This window comes from Phalacrocorax carbo, chromosome 12, assembly GCF_963921805.1.
Source record: "Phalacrocorax carbo chromosome 12, bPhaCar2.1, whole genome shotgun sequence".
Taxonomy (NCBI): domain Eukaryota; kingdom Metazoa; phylum Chordata; class Aves; order Suliformes; family Phalacrocoracidae; genus Phalacrocorax; species Phalacrocorax carbo.
Genome location: NC_087524.1, coordinates 17,582,214 through 17,604,221, shown reverse-complemented (window position 1 = coordinate 17,604,221; position 22,008 = coordinate 17,582,214). Strand labels below are relative to the sequence as shown.

At 35.6% G+C, this 22,008-nt stretch overlaps 1 protein-coding gene and 1 long non-coding RNA gene across 6 annotated transcripts in view; both read right to left on the bottom strand.

Annotated features, from left to right (window-relative positions):
- Nucleotides 1-83, bottom strand: part of LOC135315521 (uncharacterized) — a 50,215-nt gene extending 50,132 nt beyond the window's left edge. The window contains exon 1 of the long non-coding RNA XR_010375016.1: nucleotides 28-83. This is a non-coding gene — a long non-coding RNA (uncharacterized LOC135315521). The remainder of the gene's footprint in view (nucleotides 1-27) is intronic.
- Nucleotides 84-5,252: 5,169 nt separating this feature from the next.
- The window catches only part of WDR11 (WD repeat domain 11), a 52,877-nt gene continuing 36,121 nt past the window's right edge, over nucleotides 5,253-22,008 (bottom strand). For 4 of the 5 annotated variants that reach the window (XM_064464292.1, XM_064464289.1, XM_064464290.1 and 1 more), the window contains exons 14-29: nucleotides 20,789-20,897; nucleotides 20,345-20,469; nucleotides 19,782-19,929; nucleotides 18,766-18,872; nucleotides 18,169-18,283; nucleotides 16,212-16,383; nucleotides 14,552-14,660; nucleotides 13,696-13,758; nucleotides 12,431-12,496; nucleotides 11,467-11,638; nucleotides 11,121-11,216; nucleotides 9,750-9,915; nucleotides 8,765-8,862; nucleotides 7,673-7,818; nucleotides 6,751-6,830; nucleotides 5,253-5,839 (exon numbers count right to left, since the gene is read on the bottom strand). In XM_064464292.1, the coding sequence (XP_064320362.1) occupies nucleotides 5,682-5,839; nucleotides 6,751-6,830; nucleotides 7,673-7,818; nucleotides 8,765-8,862; nucleotides 9,750-9,915; nucleotides 11,121-11,216; nucleotides 11,467-11,638; nucleotides 12,431-12,496; nucleotides 13,696-13,758; nucleotides 14,552-14,660; nucleotides 16,212-16,383; nucleotides 18,169-18,283; nucleotides 18,766-18,872; nucleotides 19,782-19,929; nucleotides 20,345-20,469; nucleotides 20,789-20,897 (1,930 nt within the window). In that variant the 3' untranslated portion in view covers nucleotides 5,253-5,681. Of the gene's footprint in view, nucleotides 5,840-6,750; nucleotides 6,831-7,672; nucleotides 7,819-8,764; nucleotides 8,863-9,749; nucleotides 9,916-11,112; nucleotides 11,217-11,466; nucleotides 11,639-12,430; nucleotides 12,497-13,695; nucleotides 13,759-14,551; nucleotides 14,661-16,211; nucleotides 16,384-18,168; nucleotides 18,284-18,765; nucleotides 18,873-19,781; nucleotides 19,930-20,344; nucleotides 20,470-20,788; nucleotides 20,898-22,008 lie in introns of those variants that run through there. The other variant, XM_064464293.1, reaches the window with a different exon arrangement.

Below are 22,008 nucleotides of genomic sequence, written 5' to 3'. Positions count from 1 at the left end.
CCCTCATAAGGTGTACCTACAACCTACCGTTTCATGTTACCCTTTTCAGTATCTCACATTTTAGTTGTCTGCCATTCCATCCCAGCTCATTACAACTTAATTTGTTCAGATGGACTGAGGAGACAGCAAAGTAACAGAGCACTCTGAAAAGGTCGATGTTCTCTATTACAGAAGGTTGGAAGCCTTCTGGTAGTTTATTCTTTAGAACAGGATGTATCTATGCATTTCCAGTCTCTCTTCATTGTTTGTTACTGTTAAAGTTCACAGGAAGTAAAATAGTGTCTTCCATTTAAATTGTCAGCATGTACATTAGAAGGATCTCTTAATTCACTACACATAATAAACACTTGTCAGGAGCAAGGCATTTTTAAAGAGGTAGACCTCGTCTTTTGATTAAAGGCGAAAAATACAATACTTTTCACATGGACGGCAAAGCTGAACTGTATGTATTGCCAACATGCGCCCATCCTTTAGGGCAGATCTACAAAGAAAGTTACCATGGGTTCCATGGAAAATAACTTCAGTGTGTCCCAATCCACCAATCTGCTTCAAAGAAAATTGATTTCAGATCTTAAGGTCCCTCTTCTTCCTTTGAATCAAGAGGTGTGGACAAAATGTATTTCGCCTGTGGGGTAACCTCCTATTTCCGAGATCTCACCTACACAAAGCAACAAATGACACGGCAGCAAGTCATGCAAGTAGGTAGGAAGTTGGAAAAGAGACTGAATTGTTTTTTGTAGTCTTTTGGGGAAATGAGCACATACTGACTGTGCTCTTTCATTTTTTCATACTACAGTCTTTATAGAGGTGGGCACACAGTTCCACTGAACCTCTTAATGAATAACCCTGTATTAAATCTGTCACTTTTAAGCAAAATGATTACGCCTTGAGGATCTGCAAATACATCAGCAGCATCCATCCCAATTTTGCTTTGCCATTTGCCTATTCCTACAATTTAACAAAAGCCATTTAAAACATTCTCTTCCCCCATACATTAAGGACTTCCAAAGACTTTTCCTCTCCAGTTCAATTTAAGAATTGTCCAGTTCTCCTCCCTTCCTAATTCCTGTTAGTTTTTCTCATTCTTCTTGGAAACTTATGCAAAGCATTGATTGCCATCTGTCACCACCTGCCTTTACTGAACAAGGAGGCAGAGACTGTCCTTTCTACAGCATTGTTGCTGTAGAAACATCGCTGCGATGTTCTCTCACTTATAATATATATAATATTTTATATATATAATATATATAATATTTTATATATATAATATAGCTCAGTGTGTGAAAAATTTTAATAAGGACTAAGCACAAGCCATTCAAGCCTGTTTCTTTTTCTCCTTTCTGATTTTTCTGACTTATTACAAGAATTTTTGGTGCCAGTTTCCACTAGTCCTCACAGAGTGGAATGATGAAACTGTAAGCCATGCCATCTTCAGGAAATTACGTTACATGCTGACACTTTCTAATCTTGGCTCTTTCCTTTTTATTTCTGCTTATCATTGCTGCCTTCCAGCAGAACCAGATGAGGTACTGAGAAACTATCACAGCTGTGGCTCGTATCGTCAGTATTTAAGTAGGAACTGAACAACTGTCAAGAAGTCCCAATTCAAAATACTAATGGGTCAGTATCAGCCTCATTAAAGAACTTTGTGCCACCACTTAGATCGATGGATGCAAAATTTTTACCCTGAACTCATTAATGAATCCTCTTACCAGGTTCACATTAATGTCAAAGTTGTGCTCAATTCTTCTCAGAAAGTAATAAAATAATCATTAGCAAAACCCCAAGCTCTTATTCTTTGCCAAGCTGTTGTTACTTTACTGCTCTCCAGCAATTACACTTTAGTTGATTGTCTAGAACACAGTTCTGGGCAGCTAGTGATCATCCAAACCACATCCATTTCCCACTGAAGAACCTGTGATGGTCCTTGTTTTCTGTTTCTAAGGACAACTGCTGCAAAACATCACTTATTTACTCAGACACTGAACACATCAACATTCTGGACCAGGTTTCCTTCATGTATAATATATGCTTCTATCAGGCTGCAAAGTCTCTAAACTGGCAGACTGTTTACTGTCATTAAAATGCAAATTATAAATAATTTACAGTATAGTACCGATCATTTTGACACTGCAATAATTCATTTTGTCATTTTCCACAGATTATTCCCCCTGATCAAATATACATATATGTGTGCATATATGTATACACACACACACACACACACACACAATATGTAACTAAATTTTTGGAGAACTACTTCAGAAACTGAAGTAGTTGTAAAACGTCTCAGGTTGTAAAACCACTAGTTGAATGTGAGCACACAGACTTAGAGAGAAAACATCTGTAGGACTGACTGAGCTTCACACAGATGTACCAATTTCAGAATGCTTCACTGAAGTGAAGACAACTTATGCAGCCCTGTAGACTCAGTCGCATGCACGGTTTTTTGTTAGTCATACAATCCAGAATGATTCATTTAACAAAAGGGATAACCATCACTAGTTATGCTATAAGATGTTCTCCAGAAGTTCTCCCTCTAGACAACCCAAATGTCCAAAAGCCTCCTGATTTATGGACAAAGGTCCTGGCCTTTGGCAAATGAATCTTAAAATAGCTACTGAATAATCTGCTCCAATAATCAAATATCATGCTTAATTAATATATGACTCCTGTTCAAAGATGGATGAATAACGAATCTCTATACATCGGTTTGCAAACCCAATTCCTCTACCGCTTCTTCATTGCCAAGAATGGGCAAACACAGGCTCTGTAATTATGACTGTGCTACGGACTTCGCTGTTGACAGAAGCTTCACAATGCAAAACCTGGCAAATACAGATTATAAACTTCAGCTGCTGCTGGAATGATTCACACTGGTTTGAGGAAGGAATTCTCAAAGGGATTTAAAGGACTTAAAATCATATTTATTGTAAACTTTTTAAAATTCATTCAGTTCATTTTCTTTGTGCGTTCCAAACTCTCAGGCTTGTCTTTCAAACGTGCAAGTGAGCAGCTACTAATTTCATTCCATACAAGCCAATGACACATCAGAAGTTTATCTGTATTTTTTTTTTAACAACTTCTAAGCTAAAGTATCAAAAGCATCCTAAAAGCCAAGAGGAAAGTTATGTGCACTAGGAAGGAGAAAAACAAGACTTCACTGACAGGGATCTCAGCACTACTGAATGCATTTCATATCTGTGAGAATTTGATTACCTACATTGATGTAAGGGTACCTGCCTCCTAGACAAAAGCAAGATGTGCAATGCTCACTGGCATAATCTGAGAAGAAAGGAAAAATCTTGTATTGTTGTCCGCAGGGCACCATGAAAACAGAAACGACGGGTTTTTCTTTCATCACTTATTTCCATGCTTTTAAAAATCAGAAAGCGCAGGCAATGTCCTGCTCTAATTGAACCTGCACAACTCTTATGTTTGCTAGTAAAGGGTAGGAATTAATACTGCTCAAACCCAACATTTCATTAGTACTAATAAGGAACATGTGACCAGTATGCACAAAGGATAATCATTTCTACTAAATCCAGCCCTGAGCATTGTGCCCGTCCAGAAGGAACAATGACAACCACCACACAATCACCATTCAATCCCAGTGCAACACGATTTTTTTTTATGAAATAAAGATGCACAGAGATTTTAAAAGTTTGTTTTTTATTATTGTAGGGCGACTACATCATTATCTAAATAAACTTTTCAATCACTTTTACACTCTATTTTCACCATAAAGGTTTCAACAGGGAATGCCACACAGTATTCTGCAACCTTCACACTTAAAAGTATATAGAAACATTCAGTATTAAAAGGCCTTTGCAATGTATTTCTTTTAAAAACATGAGATTTATAAATCCAAGTGTATATTAAAGCAGATTTTTTTCTCCAGAGACCCACTGGCAAAAAAACACTACTGATCAAAGAACAAAGTTTGTGTGTGCTTACATTAGCTCTGGAGTAACCTTGTCCACGAGTACTTCTTCCAAAAACAAGCACAGGAACTGAGGAGTGTTTGTAATCAACATGAGCCAGAATTTAACCCACTGTTAATGACAGTTAATTTTACTCAAGTCTGCTGCTCACCAGTTAAAACTTAAGGCATATTTCACTGTACACTTATTTCCCACACTAAAGTAACTATATAAGCATTCTTACAAGTTCAATACATTGAACAGAAAGTATTATGTTGTGTATGAAAGATGTGGCGAGAAGAAATAAGATACATTTCAGTTAAAACATTTACTTTCCTATTCAGAGCAATGAAACTCGCGTTTTCAATTTGTATAAAAAACATCATTATTGAAAAGCCTAACCTTTTAAATTTTATCAGAAATGCTATTTTAAATTTTAATTAAAAGGTTTACAGAGTTAAAGAGATGTCCCAAAGCTGGTACTCCTCAAGGAAGGAGTATAGAATACATATCCACAAATACTAGAACATGAGGAGAATCCAATGCACTATTAAGTAGACAAGCCATGAATTACATTCAAATGAGACCTTTCACATGATATGATTCTTTTCACTACTGTGTACTAAACTTCAGTAGCTCCAACAAGTTGGTAGAAAGAATAATTTTATTTTTTTAGCCAAAACTAATTTTCACATGCCAGTCTTCAATTTAACACCAGCATCCACTTCTCAGCTGTATAATTTCTCAGTCAGTAACAAATAGAGAAGATATATCTGACATAAGAAACAATAATGAAAACACGTGCTTAAATACTGAAATACTGGCACAACAATGAGAAAAAATGTTATTGGTAGCATCCTTAAGTATCTCGACCAAAAGATGCATAGCATAAAAAAATATTTATTTTAAAAGCCAACATTTTAGCTTTGCAAAAGGCTTTTTCTACCTATTGTTAATCACACATTCACATAACAAACAAAACAATAACTGTGGAGACAGCGTTAGCAGTCTCCTGAATATTCTGCAGGAGCCTACCTTGCTGCTTTTGAGGTAGGATCTTCTCCCGTCCTTTGATCCCATGAACCAGTCAAGATAAGGCAGAATTCAGTCCCTAAGGTCTGCAGGGAGTGCACACTTAAGAATAACAATACCTTGATTGAAAAAAAAAGATATTTCATGGATTTTGGAATGTCTGGAGACTTTTATAAGTAAACCTGGTAAAGATTCCATTCCACACAGGAAAATGACAATATAGTGAACCAATTTAAATGGTAATTTTAAACAGAGACATTGAACTGAGAAAACATGATGGTCCAGGAAAGAATGGTGTGTTTTGTGATCTATATTTATTATTTAAATATATTTATATTTTTATAGTACAGACTAAATCATTTATACATATAAATACAACAGTAGTGAAGAACTATAAAGTTTGATTTTCAGAAGTAAATGGAGAAGATTTTTACACAGGTATAGAACTCTTTCAGCACATTTTTAAATTTGAGATCTGCTTCAGGTGAAAAAGTTGGAAATATTCTTGTACAATTTTATCATAGGTTTCTTTCCCCTCTTGTGAAAGTGAAGACAGTTTTAACATAAAAACAAACACAAAATGGTTCTTAATCTTGCCTCCACACACATTTAACAGTATTTGCTCAAATCACACATATCAGCTATTACAGTGATTCAAGAGAAAAATGCATTTTCACCCAGTGGAATCTCAGTCTGACAGACAACTCAAATCTCCCCATAACTTTCTTACTCTTGTGTCACTTCCTCTTTAGTCTGTTTGAGCTCCATCAGTAACTCTTTACCAGTTTCTCCTGCTTTTGAGGCAAAGAGAATAGCTCCCTGTTTAAAGCCCAGGAGCTTCAAGCTTCTGGCATAATCTGCATATACAGCATGGATCAATTTATGTAAATGAAGCATTAAGGAAGGAAAACACAAATGAATAGCAAAATGAAAAAACTCAGGATCTTTCTTTCTTAACATTCCTCAGGCAATATGCAGAGTGGTATAAACTAAAACAGATACATTTCAGACATGCATAAGTACCTACCATAACACCATGTCATAACTTGCAAAAGAAATTAAGAAATTGTAGGGTCATACTACAAGATTTGTTTGTTATTTAGATCTGGAGTTATCTACATGACTTATTAGTGGTTTTTTTTATTTACAAGCTAACATCAGTAATGACTCCATAAAACACAATCAGGTATTATTTACATATGCATAATGATTTATTACATATAATAGAGGTTAGAACTGTTCACAGTTCCCAGAACACCAGGTTAGATGTGCAGATTCTTCAGATACCTTTTGAAATACTTATTACATTTCAGTTCATCTGATCCTGACCTTTCATTTTCTTTGTTTTCACTGTCTCAAAACCAACTCCTTCATAAAGGACTTCAATCACTAAGCCAGTATGCTGGTGTATAGAGGGGTTCAGTGCAGGTTGTTTTTCCTGAGATACAGTGTTTTAAAGATAACTGAACCACTGATTTCACTACAGTCTGCAGTAAGAATTTCCAAGTTCTGCAAAGAACATTTTATCATCGTTCTTTCCTCTCCTATGTTCATTTTTTTCCACTTTTACTTTGTTTTCCAGTTCCACTGGCTTCACAAAGCATCAGGAGGTAGTTATGGATTTATGCAAACAACTCCTTTTCACTTGTTTCCTCATAACTCCTTCAAACTACACAACCTGGAAAATAAAAATAGGAACTCCTGTTCCTGTGCAAACTAGTTCATCTAACATTGGCTCACATACTCACTGTGCATGAGTACACAGATGCAAAACAGGATTTCAGAAAAAGGATATTTGTATCATCATTAACTTCAAATGCCCCATAATTCAGACAAGCTTCAACAAATAAAGCCGCTCTATCAAAGTACCTCATACTGTTAAATGGAGGAAAAAAAAAAAAAGAGAGAATTTGTCAGGACAGCAAAAGAGAAAAGCATTCCAGGACATTGCATCAAAACACTTGCACACAGGCTTTCTAAAATTGTGTACCTAGGTCTGTAGTGGCAATTCTCCTCTGCGCTAAGGGCTGAACAAGGTTTCTGAACATCGCCAAGGTAAAACAGTAGCACCATTTAGCTGCCATTACGACACACTCACATGTTCACATCACACGCTGCTCTCAGTTTCCAATGTTGCTCTACCTTGCTCTCTGCACCTTCATGCTTCATAGGCCTTGAGTGTTCACTGTATTACGACAGAGCTGGGTGCTTTCCTCATGGCAGCAAATGCTGCTACCCTGCTCCAAGGCAGCATGTAGGAACCAGTTGTACTGTTCCCACGTACTGCCTCACGCTCCTCTTGCACCCGTTAGTCTGGCACTGCCTTCTCCTCAAACTACTTACATCCCCCCTTCTTTCTTGCACTCAAGGAACTGACATTTGATGCAAAATTTTTGAAAGATCAAGGCTCAACTTACTCAGAAATAAACACAGGTACTATAAATTGCTACTGCTCGGCCAACGTGTGCAATCTTAAGGCCTGCAGTAAATTTAAGTCCCAATATATTTCCTGAAATTGCAACAGAAACATCTGTCCCAGCAGACAAAAATGATGTGCTGCTGAGGTTAAAGTTAATTAAAGAACAACCTGCTAAAACAGAAACAAATGTCAGAAACCAACTGGAGTCCTCCTCCCTCCCCCTTGACTTCTGCATCACAAATGCTTAACCATCAGTTTTGGACAAGAGAAAACAGAGATTGTGCTGTTACAGCTTTACCTGTGCAACATCTCTGCAACTCTTGTAAAGCATCCAAGTGACAAGAGGACAAGAATGGCTTTGGACTTCTGGTTGACTTGTGGAGAGCAAAGGTGATCTACCCAACGCTTTAACACATCAGCACACTCCTCTGAGTTCAAACGAACCTTTAAGAGATGGGAAAGCCAGTTATGAATCCTCAGCTGCTAACTAAAGACAGCATTCTGCTTCTGCTTCATTTTTTTCAGCAAGAAACTTTGGCCAGAAGTAAAAGCATCTGAAATTACCCATTTTATTACAAAAAGTACACTAATCCCTTGAACAAATACAATGTAACAAAAAGAAGAAATACACAGATCTAAAAAACCCTCCACTCTGGTCACTCCACATTTACATGTGGTTAACGTTATTGTTACCACAAGGCTTTACTAAAACCTCAAGTATGAAGAAGTTAGAAATCTTTATCCTTTGCTGAAAACTTAAGGGAAAAAGAGTGGGAATCATCCATTTAGGAAATCTGAGTATTACTTTTACCATACTTTCTGCAGGAAACTTTACTTGGAGACACTGAAAGATCATCCTTACTGACTCCTGACCATTATAATATGAAGAATTAATGCTGTGGCTAGGTACTTTTACTGTAATAATACCTGCGTACCAAAACAGAAGTTGGTGCAAATTTCTGTGGTTGGTGCTAACTTTAAAATCAGCACACAAGCTACGCAGACCTCAGCACAAAGTCACTTAATCGCCTAATTACTTATCCACATCCAGCAGTGGTTTTTTGTATTTTATTATGAACTCTGTATTGCTGTGGCAGCTATATGCAACTTCACAAATCACTGCTCAAAAATTAGAAAATTGAGTATTCTATTAATTTTTTGGCCCCAATCCTGTCATTTGGATGATCAGGGTAGAACTTTGTAGTCGAAACGCTTAAGAAGGACCTTTCAACACTGACAGAATGGACTGGCTTGTTATAGCTTAACACATAGAACTGATGATGATATTTCAAATTGATGTTTCAGGTTTTTAACCCTCATCAGCTTTCATAGCTACATATACTAAGTAGGTCATTTAAGTTAGCAAACTGAAAATGGAGAAATTACCTACCTTTGCAAGCCATGCCGCACGATTCCATTCGCTGTAAGTTTGCAAATAGCGACAGGCATCAGCAGCCTTATCAATCAGACACAGTAACTGCACACCCTCTGGAAAATGAAAACCACAATATCTTAAGTTAAGGGAAAAAAGAGCTGCTGTGGAAGTGTGAGCAGAACATTCATCCCCAGAAAAAGGATCTCTCTCTTATATCCTTCTTAGCATATAAAGACATTGAAAAACCCTAATTTCTACCACCTGACTCTCCATATAACCTGGGCATAGGTTATCATACCTTTTTCCTGGGCTACAGAACTTAAAGGAGAGCTTTGTGAGGGCCTTCTATCTTTGTCCTAAATCCAAATGACAAGGAATTCACTGGACTTATCATAATGTTCTTTGCACATCAAATAAACATTTCATAAATAATCCTTTATTTTAATTTAATGTTGTCCATAGTGTAATTATTAACAATGAAGTCTTAATTGTCCACAGAGTGGAAAGTACTTTTTCTGGGCAAGTACAGACATTTGTACTTTCTCTGCATCTCTCTGAATATTTCAGTCAATCACCGTATTGTCAGCATCTCTTGCCTTAAGCAAAATGAACCTATTCATGTAAGAAAACACTTTTTGAAACAAGTTCTGAACTGGAAAGGATACTAAGTCCGTATTTCAACTTCACCAATAAGAAACCATTTTAAAATCAATTCTTTAATTAGGAAAGTGGAAAATATGTAGCTTTATGTGCTCGGCCTCTTTTAGTGCAAACAATTGCTACAAGAATCAATCCAGAAATACATTTTCCAATGAAAATTCATCAAAACAAGTTAAGCTTTACAGCTGAGTTACTGATTATTTTTGCGTTAACTACTGTAGATGGTGTCGACATACGTAACATACAAGATCTATACATTTTTCTGCTCTCCCATCTCCAGCAGCCTTAACCAGATGAGAATTACTAGTTTATAAGCTATAAAACTGAAATAACATTTCACCTGCAAGCTTTCCATTGGCTATCATGTTGGTTGCTACCAGTTTAATGGTACTTTGAGATGGACCTGATGAGGTGACAGTTGTGACCAAGCAAGCTTTGAGTGAATCGCAGTAATAATGTGCATTCTCTGAACTTGTTTCTAACAATAGTTGTACTGCTCTGTCAGTCTGGCAAGGGAAAAAAAAATCCAAATTTGACCACAGCATATTCACTTTTAAACAAAAGTATTTATATTTCTACCCTTTTTAAGACATGGAACAAATAACAATGAAAGTTATTCTAAAGCAGACTACAAAAATATCTACCAGTACAGTAATAATCAAGATTCTATTTCCATAAAGTGTCCTTAGTAAGGATAGCATTTAAAAATCCACCACGAACATGTTTAATCAAAGCCTAAAATTTCTAGAAGAAGCCAAAGAAAAGTTTAATTCAGAACGTTTATTTCCTTGTTTACATAATCTTTTGCAGAGTTATAAAAGAGAAGCATTTGAAATAATCAGAGAAGAAATAAAATCATAAAGATGCAGAAACTAGCCAGGATTTCAAGGACTGATTAAATACCTGATATTTTAAAACAAAAGTAGAATTCAGTAATTTAAAATGTTAGCTACAGCTAAGCACCTAACCTGTGGGGCTTATTACAATTACAGTTACAGAAATAATGAAAAGCCACACTGCATACATTAAAATACAGTGATTCAATAAACTGGTATTTTTGAACTTCTAGAAATTGGCATTTTAAACCGACTGTCTACAGACTAAATATTTCTGGGATCTTCTACTGGTAACGTTTTTTGATGTGCTCAAATGCACAGTGGCACAGAAAACATTTAAGGTTGAGCTAGTAACACCAAAGCTGTTTTTGGAAATGCACGCAGCACAACTGCATCAGTCGGGAACAGCTCATGACATATACTGTACAAATGCAGTAATATTCTTATCAGGGCATCAGTAAGCAGCTCGGTAGTGCTTCACTGCTCAGTACAGATCTGCCAAAAGTTTAGACATGTCCTTTGTTACCTAAAATGAGAGTACTAGTAAAGTTAAGAGTTAGCTATCCCAAAGACGTTGTTCCTAAGTTATTTCTGGGAAACTCAAAATGTAATTTTTCCTTTCTAGTCACCATATGGAAAGAAACATTTTTATAGGGTTTATTATACATTCTGAAGCAGATAATACCAAACATTACCATATACTGTGTCATTACACTGAGTCTGCAGTGTAAGAACATGTTAAGACAGCAAAAACTATCCACTGGGTGAATAAAAGTATGAAAAAACAAATCCTATTCAATTAAAGGTTTGTCTAACTCATGCAAGTACATAAAATGGACAATGAAGAACAAAAATTTAAAATATTACCCACAAACCTGGCCCAAAAGAAGAAGCTGATCAGCACATTTCCTGGTATGATCATATGTTGATCTCTTCACCTCCTGGAGACTTACCCTTTCAAGTTGGAATTTCTGCATGAAGAAGGAAAAATACTGTAAACAGAAGACTCCCATAAGAAAGAAAAGCATTTAAAAGAAAAAGGAAGTATTTTGGCAGTTTTAAATAATTTTTAAATAATAGGGAGTCATTTAATCCAGAGTTGTATGTTACTAGTAAAAGTGAGGTATGGTGAAAAGCTCTAAGATAAGAAGGTTTCAGTGTTGAGCTTTTAATGTTCTGATCATATTCTTATTAAATATATTTTTGAATTATTTGAAATACCTGAAAGTAATAATTTTCACACAGTATGTCATAGCATATATCCAATGGATTAACCAACTGCTCTTGAAGGATAGCTGTGTCTGTAGGTTTTGCAAGCTTTTGCTGGGATAAGCTGTGCAAATAGTGGGCAGCAATAGTCCAGAAATGCAGTTCAGATTCATCCCCATACAGTCTGAGAAGATACAAATCAGGAGGTGAAATATGTTTGTAATTTTTCATATGTTACAAAAATATCACGCATTTAAAATATTTTCTAACAAAGACTGTGTGTTATTGTGGGCACCACAAGTACTTTGAATTATCAATGGGACAAACTACAAGGAAAGATTAAGGAATGTCATTCAGCAAGCTAGGTAAGTAAGAGGTTGGCCAGAAGACTGTTACAATAGCAATTAAACACAGTGAAGGGTCAGCATATAAATATGTGGAAGTTGATATTTTATTGTTATTTTACACTTAATCACCAAAATCCTCTTTCAACTGAAAGAAAGTTACTAAGTCTGGAAAACATCTCTGAATACAGACTAAAATTAGCTACAGTTTAGGTAGAAGAACAACACAGAACAAATACATTTGAAATAAAAAGGAGGCCTTCCCCTGTTTCCATATAATCTGTTGTGTATTGTGAAGTTCTGAGTTACATTTTTCAGCATTGTACAACTAAATGCAATGGAGTTAGCAGAACTGCATTTACAAAAGTAACACCAAGACTGAAGGAAAGTCTACACCCAGCAAGCAACTAAAACTAAATGTCTCAGTGTGGTAATATTTCCATCCTCAGTCCTGAAAACACTCTAATGTGGATAACAAAGTACTTCAGGAATGGCGTTCCTATGTGTCTCCTTTAACTGAGAGAGTTAAATGAGAATTAGCTGAGTACTTAAATTTCAGCACATTCATATGCATTAATAGGATCAAGATTTTATTAGGGAACATTTTATATAGTTATCTGAATCTCTACTACCTGGCAACGAGGAGACATCTTTGCAACAGAGTAAAATCTGGATCAAGCAAAAGCTTCTTTATGTCACTGCAAAATGAAAAAGCCATAAATGCCGTGCAAGTCTGTCTGGTTTTGAACACAAATAGGATATATCACCAACAAATTGAAAAAAAAAAAACCAACCACAATTTATTTTATGAGGTAAAAAAATGCATCTGTCAAAACAATTACAACAGGAAGTATACATAATTTGAAATATAATTGATCTCAAGGAGCAAGTCTCTCTACCAGTTTAAATACAAATAGTGAGCCTGTCAGGAAACCCTTACTCGTGTAATGAAGGGAACAACCACAAGGGTGTATACAAAGCTATAAATCAGTCTGCAGTGATTCTACAAATTACAAGATCAATTACAAATAATTTTGCAACTATGTAGTGCCATAGCATAGGAGACCCACACACATAAATTTTGGTTTTTTACAGATGTTTCAGAGTGGATAGAAATATGAGAAGTTATGTTTTCCATCCTAGTAAGTGAAAAGACAAAAAGAAAGGGAAAATATTCTGTTTACCAGCTTCAAATATTACTGTCATAGTTTAAATGGAATGTCAAAACCTGTCCATGTAAGCAGAGCTATGTGTATTAACATTACTCTGGAAATACATCTTCCATGAAAGATTTTTTAGAATTCTTTGCCTTTTCTTCCTGAGAGCTTAAGTACCTTAACAGGCATTGGAATATTTAAGTAGGAGTGTCCAATACAGTCTGGACCAACATCAAAGAACCATACATCACTGAAAAGTATTGCCTAGAAAACTACAAATGCTCACTGGTCAGTTACAAATCATACACTAACCCTAATCGGTATCTTTAAAACTCTTGTTGTCAGTCACTACTATGATTCAGTCAATGTTAAAAATTCAATACTGACTTCCATCACTATATATTGAGAACAGTACATTTTGACTGTTCAGTCAATATTTAACCAACTACTTTGAGAAGTTTTGTTATTTAAAAAATATTTTGAGATAGTATTATGGCTTACTTTTAATTAGAAATAATAGAAATAAAAACCTAAAATCTTCAATAAGGTGAAGAAAGAAACAACTTCAGGAGTTACCTAAAAATTAACTTTAAAATAAAAGCTATCATTACTCAAGCTTATCTTTAGAGCGGCAAAAAGCATTCTTTCTTCATTAAGTTGTGAATTGCCACAAATGTCTTTTTTTTTTTGCCTTCTCTGAATTCACCAGCTTACTCAAATACTAACAGAAAAATTCTTACTTGGACAATGAATTCAACTGCTCTTGAAGAAGGTTTTTAATGTTTTCATTCTCCGGATAATCACTGGGTTAAAAAAAAAAAAGGTTTCCTATATTACCAAGATGACAGAATTATCTGAAATGGAAGAGTATTACTGGTAGTAGAAAACCACAAGAACATATATGGAAACAATCTTTCACATTCTTTTGGTAAGCCATTCATGCAAGGTTCTCTGTCTAGTTACTAGTTTCAAAATAGTAATAAAAGATGAGGTTGAGAGAAAGCAAAACCAAGAGTCAGTGCCACCAATCTCTTTTCCCACTTTTCTTTTATTCATTAACCCTGAAATTAACGGGAATGACGATGCCTAGCCCATGATTATGTGACCAACAACAGTACACAAATACCACAAAGGACAAAAAAAGGTGCTCCTACTGTGACGTGAAGTATGGCTCACTAAAATCAAAAACATACCTGTTAGATGACCAGTTAGAATATCACTTTCATTTACACTTTAGGAACCAACCCTGACTACTCTTACATTAACTCCTTGAACAAAGAGAACACACAGTTGTCCTCTGAAATAACATAACCTGTAAATATAGCCTGTAAATGACATCAAAATGTTGCCAATATCTTAAAGTAGACAGCAGTTTTTCAATAGCCAAGGGCTACTGAAAGTCAAAAGAAACCAAATACTTGACCTTAAAGCCTTTTCTATTTATTATCTTTAGTAATAAATAATGAAGCTATGATCTTTTTGACTGTCCCAAAGAGTGAGGAAACATATGTCTAACAGTTATTTGCACAGAAAGACTACCAAAAGATATAGAATTTTTGAAAATAATATTTTATATAGATATATATTTCTCCTTACATGTTTATAATATCTAGAGAATATTTCTCATTCCATGGCTGATGCAACAAGAATGCTTTTAAAGCTAGTGAAGCCCTTGGAACAAGCAGATAGGGACACCATGCAGGTTCTGAAACAAAAGGAAAAAAATTAATTGCTGAGTGGCTAATGTGCGGTAACACCGTGTTCAGTAACCTTGTTGGCAAGCACCAGAAAAAAACCCTGTAAATCACAGGCTTTTCATATACACGGCATAGGTTACTGGATAACAAAGCTTATCTTTACACTCAAGCAAAAACATTTCATGGTAGGTAGAGGGTTATCAACCATGCTCAAATGGGAGTTTTGGGGCATTCCACACTGAAGTTAGCCACAGACTCCTGGAATATATCATACAGGCATTAATTAGAGATGCGTATGATGAGTATGAGTGTTGTTACTACAAGAACATGGTGGAAAATAAGTACAGCTACACCAAAATGTACCATAATGTATGTTTTAGTTTTCCTTTGCAATTGTAGTTTCCACAATATAACAATATAATACCCATCATGCCAAAAGGATGTTGTGAAGTTTAACATGTCTATATTAGCAAAGATATAAGATGAAAATTATAGTACTATCTATTGCCATACAAATTTAAAAGTCAGTATGTCTGTATTCAGTACAAGGTTTGGATGATATGCAGTAAATGCTACCCAGAGACTCAGAGGAGTAAAACAAGTAACAACCAGCTACATTATTAAATATCCAGCAATTCCCTGTACTTCATATGCACTGAATGATGTAGGAATCTTTTAAGTGTGATTTTGTAATTAAAAGATTATCACAGTGTAGAGGCAGAAGGACAGCTAAATCTCTGCAAGCTTAACCCTGGCATAGCCTAATTTCAGTGTGTTTGGTTTTAGAACATTAGTTTTTATAGCTTAGTATTACAGACATTCATTTGATAGTAAAAATAGCTGTGATAAATTATGTGTTTCCTCAAACATCCCACACCACAGCTCCTGACACCACAATTTTGCTTGTTATGTGTGTCTTAGTCAGAATCCACATATTTTAAGGAAATTGTATGAGTAAAGGTAGGATTGACCAAAAAGACCAAAACAAAAGCAGTTATTTGGCACACCAGTAATAAAAAAATAGAAAAATGTAGCTTAGTTAACTATTTAAATAAATATTTAAATTACCTTCTTAAACATAAGGCAAAAAAAGCCAAACAGCACTAACAGTGCTATTTTAGAGCTCAGTGCAGAAATCTACTTTGAAAAGCAATGAATCGGTCTATAAACTGCCTTTGATACCTGGAAATATCAGAAAAGACATTTTCACACATTAACAAATGTTTCAAAATTATGTAATGAATAGCAGCGGTGTAGGTACTGATACCCAATTGATACACCAATGCTTTTTAGGTCAACTTGCTATGCATCTCTACAAAAAGCTCTTATATTCTTAATTTATATTCCAATTAAGATATTAAAAAGTAGCGTTTATTTAGGAGATTAAACTTGTATGAAATGCCCTATGCCAAAAAAAAGTTTACCAGCATCTATGAAAACCACTACAGAGACACCTAATCCTCTACATACAACAATTCTAACAGAAGACCTGAACTTTTTACGGGCCACTTTCTAAATGGAATATCTAGCAGCCAACAGCAAAGAAGAAATCAACATACCTATTAAGTCTTGTTCATCCATTCTAAAGCACGATGGCTTCATGGACAAGTCTAGAACTCTAATGCACCCATCATCTGATGCCAAGACCACTTTATCTGATGTGCACCAGTCCACATCCAGGATTCGAAAATTGACGTTTCTTCCACTTCTTAAACTGCTCACCATTTGTACCTTGAAAATTTGAGTTATTTTTCATTTTTAATAGGCTCTCCATCACGTAGTGTAACACTCTGTCACACGCCCAAGAGGCATACCACAAAATTTGCAATAAAAGGTGAAGTAGTCATAAATCATGTTAATGATGGTCTCCTCTGGAGAATAGGGAATTTAGAAACTTTGGAGTAGGGCACATGGTTGCCCTGAAACAATTCTTTTTCCCAACTGAGCACTGAGAAAACATCCTTTTGAGCACAGCTGTGCAGCTGCTTTCTGACATAAAATTTCCATGGTAGACTGGTGAAAATTTACATTCTCTCTTTAATTCCAGTCCCTGATCTAGCATATGTGCATCAAGGCAGAAGTGTAGTTCTCATTAACTAACTCATGCACTTCATAAATGTATACTTTCTTGATAAATACTGAACTTGTCTAGAAATACATTTAGATGTACTATTAACATAACATTATGGGAATACAATGATTTATTGTCCACAAACAATACACAGATAAACAAAACCTTCTAAACTGCACTTTTAACCACAGGTCAGTAGTTAGACATTTTGTAACCCTTCCGTAGCATCACAGAACATTACAATTATTAATATAAGGAAAAATGGACAAAACCGCTGCTGCAATCGACATTCTGCTGTTTCTTTCCACTTGTTGTAGAGCAAAGCATGCAGTTAGAGAGATGTAAGGCACACCAGCTCTAGAGCATGGTCACTCTTAGCACTGAGAGAATTAGAGGAAAAATGTGGAAATATCTGATAACTGGTTGTAGGCAAAGGTGAAGTTCTAAGGAAAGGATTATATAGATAATCGGACTAAGACTATAAATTACTTTTTCAGATATTCTGAAAGATTTTCAGCTGAAAATGTGAATTAATTTTAAATGCTTTCATGTAGGAAACTCTTTCCCTTGTCCCAGAAAAAGAGAGAGAACAGCTACAGGAGGAGTACCCCATGGCATCAAAACTATTCAAATGTTCTTCAAGGAGAGACTCATGGGATAATATTCTCCTCTGCCTACACAATTCACAGTTGTCAGTCATATCTGCTGTCCAACTCCTATCATCAAGGGAGATTAATATTCCTCAAATTAAGTGTCTGATTTCAGACATTGTGCTCACTACAAAGTGAGTGGAAAAAAATTTAAATTCCTGTTTCATACCCTCATGATTTGACCTTACTCCAGGGGCTACGTTAAAGCAGTACAATTATCTTTCCTTCCCCATGGTCCCGTAGTCCCCTGAAAGACTTACAAAGCAAACCCCAGAAGACTTCTGAACATTACAACAGAATTTTTGAGTAAGATGAGAAGCCAGACAACATTAATTAGCAAGTTTCTAGCTTTCTGGTATACCCTAACAAGTCAAATCCATGCACTGAAGAATACATACCCTTGAATAGGCAGAGAAGTTAAGAAACCTGTAGTAAAACACTCTCTTGTCCACAGACTAAATGCTAAGATTGAGGACTCTCCCTTACATTTTCAGCATCTGCCTCAAAAAACATTACAGGAGAATGACAAACAGTATCTCAGAGACATTGTCAGCTTAAGGTAGGGAGTCTAACCTACTTTAAGAGAGGTACTTTCCATTGACTACAGCTTAAAAATGCTTTATAGGACCTGAAAAAAGGACCTGTATGGCTTCTGAGAAAAGCCATACAACTTCATTATACAACTGTCAGTAAGCAATCATGACTAAGTAAAACTTAATGCCTGACTCATCCTGATTTTTAAGAGCAATATGTGTATTTTGCAAAGAAGCACATATCAAAACAACAAACGTTTACCTCTTTTGCATCCCAAATTTCTGCTCCATCATTGTACATTGCAAGAAGTTTTTGATTTCCTTTCCCTGGGGCAAAACGTATCTTTTTCACCCAGCTTCGGTGTGTAGGAATCCCCCTAAGAGAAGAAAAGCACAAGATTAATATCAATCATTCCATACTTAATATTGTGGTTAGTTAAATCCTTTCCATGAATGTTGCAGATCATACTGTACAGACTGAGGAGAATATATACATACAGACACACACACACGTATACACACACACAAATAGCTATCCAAATTATCATGAAAACTAGAAGGATTAGATGCTTGAAATAAATACTACGATACTTAACATTTTATCAGAAGCCAGTGCAGATTTAACATAACTAGCTGATTTAAAAACTTTGATAAAATGTTACTCCATCTGAAAACAAAAAGACGAAATGTAGAGAATTCTAACACAGTAGGCATCTTCTGAAATTCCATTTCAAAATACTTGCATTTTTCCCCTCAAACACCACAGATGACCTGCTACAGTGAAGAACAAAAATGAAGGGGGAAAAACCATTCTAACACTCATTCTCTCATGTTTATCAGACTTAATTTGCATTCATACCTGGATACTCTAGCTTTCAAATCCCAGAAGTTTAAGTTTCCATCAATATCTCCAAGAACCAGGATATCCCCTTTCCAGGCAATACATGTAATGCTACCCATACTTCCCTGGAAGTATTTAAGAAGCAGAATAAAATCTTATGATTGATAAAGCCAAACATAGGAAAAAACATTTCAACATTAGTATTTCATTGTTTTAAAATATTGTATGACATGATAGACCAAAATGTACTCAGTCAAAACAGAAACAATTCTATTGAATATAAACATTTATCAAGTTGGTCATATTTGCTTCAATATGCTTCAGAAGATGTTGCCTTGTAAGAAATTTTGGGTTTAAAGCAATGCAAATCAGTTCTCTGTGTCTTGTTGCACAGAAAAGGCAACATGGCAGACCTCATTAAACAAAATACTAGCATATACTAAAGTAGAAGACAAAAATAAAATAATTCCTATTTGTAAGTTCGATTTATCAAAGCCTTCAAGAACAACTGAAAAAAGAAAGACCCCTCTTCAGAGTAACTGGAAAAAAAAGTCAAACTTAGAACTCACAAAAGGGTGCTCTGGCCCACACAAGTCCTCCTTATGACGCAAGATAAAATCCATTAACAGAGCATAGTCATGTTTCAATAACATCCTCTTTGTTATTCAAGCTTTTTATATATGCTTTACTAAAATTCTTAGAAATACATCACATAATTTATCCAGAAAGCAAGAAAGCAAGTCAGGGCCTATGAAAATTCTAACTTGTGAGAAAAACAAAACAAAACAAAAAACCCCCCAAACCAACAAAACACTCCACAAACATTTCTTTCAACAGCATTTTCAACAGAAAAACTAAGATTGTGAAAACAGGATTGCTACTGTTTTTGAAATTAGAATTTTTCTTTCACATTTCAAACTACTACATTAAGGACCAGTTGCCACTACAATGCATATTCCTTTTTTTTTTTTTTTCTGGCAATCATACCTAAGAAAAGAATTAAAGCATCAATGATATAGAAAACTGGAACTCACATCAGGAGGAATTCTTGAGCTGTCTTTTACCAAGTTTCCTTCTACTGTGAGATGATAAACCTGCCCATCAGCAGCTGTAAACACAAAGTGCTCTCTGGCAGAAATGTTCTGGCTCAGCTCCGATTTACTTTCAGCTTCCTGTAACAAGCTTTAAAGGAAACAGAATGAGACACAAGTATTTCTTTCTTGAAATAAGAATTGCAAGGCAAATTCTCCCTAACTAATGCACAGAGGCAGCGCAAAACTGCATATATCCTTCAAAACAATTTATCCAGAAGCAACAGTTGTCATTTATACACTTGTGGAAATGTTTGGGTGCAATATGAGTTTTACTTCAAGAACCACGCAACTAATGGAGTGCCACAGACACACCTGAGAGAAACGGGTACACTCTTCAGCAGTAAATCAGTGTTCCACATCTAAAAGCTAATGGGAGGTCCATAAAGTTACTTTGCCTGGTATGTACTCAAGAATCAGTTCCAAAATATTCTCTTCTATAGAACAATGGCACACAGTGGAAAAACAACTGATGCTAAAAAGGACGAAATCAGAATGAGAAATACCTGATCATGGAAGATTCTACGCTGCTAACTTCAGTATCTGATGCAACCGTCTGCCGGGCCATGGCCTCACGGGCTGCTAACTGCTTCTTCCTCAGGCTTTTTAAGTTATGAGAAGGTGACCACTCCTGTGAAAAATTGTGCAGGAAAAATGGAAAAGACAAATGTTCACTCCCTGAATTTGTTGGGGATTTTTCTGTTAATTATAATGATTTCAATGAAAACTGATTTCTGTGATACGTCCCTCCACCACCCAAGGAGCAGACCCAATTCTTCCACTAGTACATCCTTTTTTCTTGCCCCTATTTGATGACAAGTGAAAATGGAAGAGTGAAATCACTTACCTGTATACTACAGATACAGTCACATTTTGCTGCAAAATTGTTCATAGCTTTAATACTATTTCAACATATTAATAAACAGTAAGTAACAGATTTTATTCCTTACCAAAGCAGTTGCTGTAGGGAAGTTTTTAGACATTTCTCTGAGCAGAGTGCAGGTTCTGACATCCCAGATCTCCAGTGGTTTGTCTTTAAATACTACAGCTAGATACTGCCTAAAACAAATAAGAATTTACTACATCAAAAGTAATCATTTTAATTTGAGCATTTTAGTTCACACGTGTTGCTCATATCAACACACTGGAAATCCTAAAAAACTAAGAGAAAGCAGAGTAAATTAATTGGGCTCAAATCCCACTCTGAAACTTGTGATTTCCTTGAGTTACTCAGGTGCAAAAGAGACTGTCTGAAAAAGCATCCTCCTTCAAATGTAAAAGAATTAGAAATTTCTGTCAGGTGGTATTGCTCAATTACTGTAAAGGAGACAAGGGAAGGAATTCAGAGAAAGCAGCACCGCCTCTAATTTAGCCAATATTCAGCCCAAATTGACGACTGCAAGATACCAGAAAGACATACCAAGCCTTTAGGTTGGACAGATTCTTTTCTGTACTCCAGTCACATGCTGGTTCCCTAATCCAGTGATAAATGAACAAAATCCTCTTTCTTACACTAAACCACTTGTCAGTCATGTCTTCAGACCTTTCATCTGTGGAGCTAGATGAGTAAAACACCTTCAATCTACACTTTTCACATGTAACTTGAAAATACAGAGAGGCTCTGCAGCTGTATGTATGTACTCTTCTCAACTGCATTAATTTCTGTTCAAATGAACTAGCCTTTCTTGTTCTCGCTTAACACTAGTCTCTTCATCTAAGCCTACAGCTGTTCTTAATTTTTAAAGTATTAGTAAGACCATTATGTGGTTGAACTCTTCCAAATTCCCTGAACACATACATACTTCTGAAAATTTTCCTATGCAAGTTACAGAACATTAATCTCTTTCTTTCACTCTAAAGAAAAAAAAAAAACTTTTGGATACAATGCCTTATTAAACTCAATGCTACTTTAATTTCATTTACACAGGAAAGTAAAGTAATCTCACAGAGTACTACTATTACTATTTTTGTACAGGGCATCCTGTCACAGGCCTGATCTCAAATTAAGCAGGATTTGATGGTGAAAAATCAACCCATCTTTAATGTCAATCTTCTAGTTTTAAGTAAGGCTTAAGTTATAGAAAAGGGAATTAACTCATAACATAATCAAAGTTGACAGAAATTGTTCAGCACTTTTATTATCTCTAATATTATCAGAATGTCCATTCAG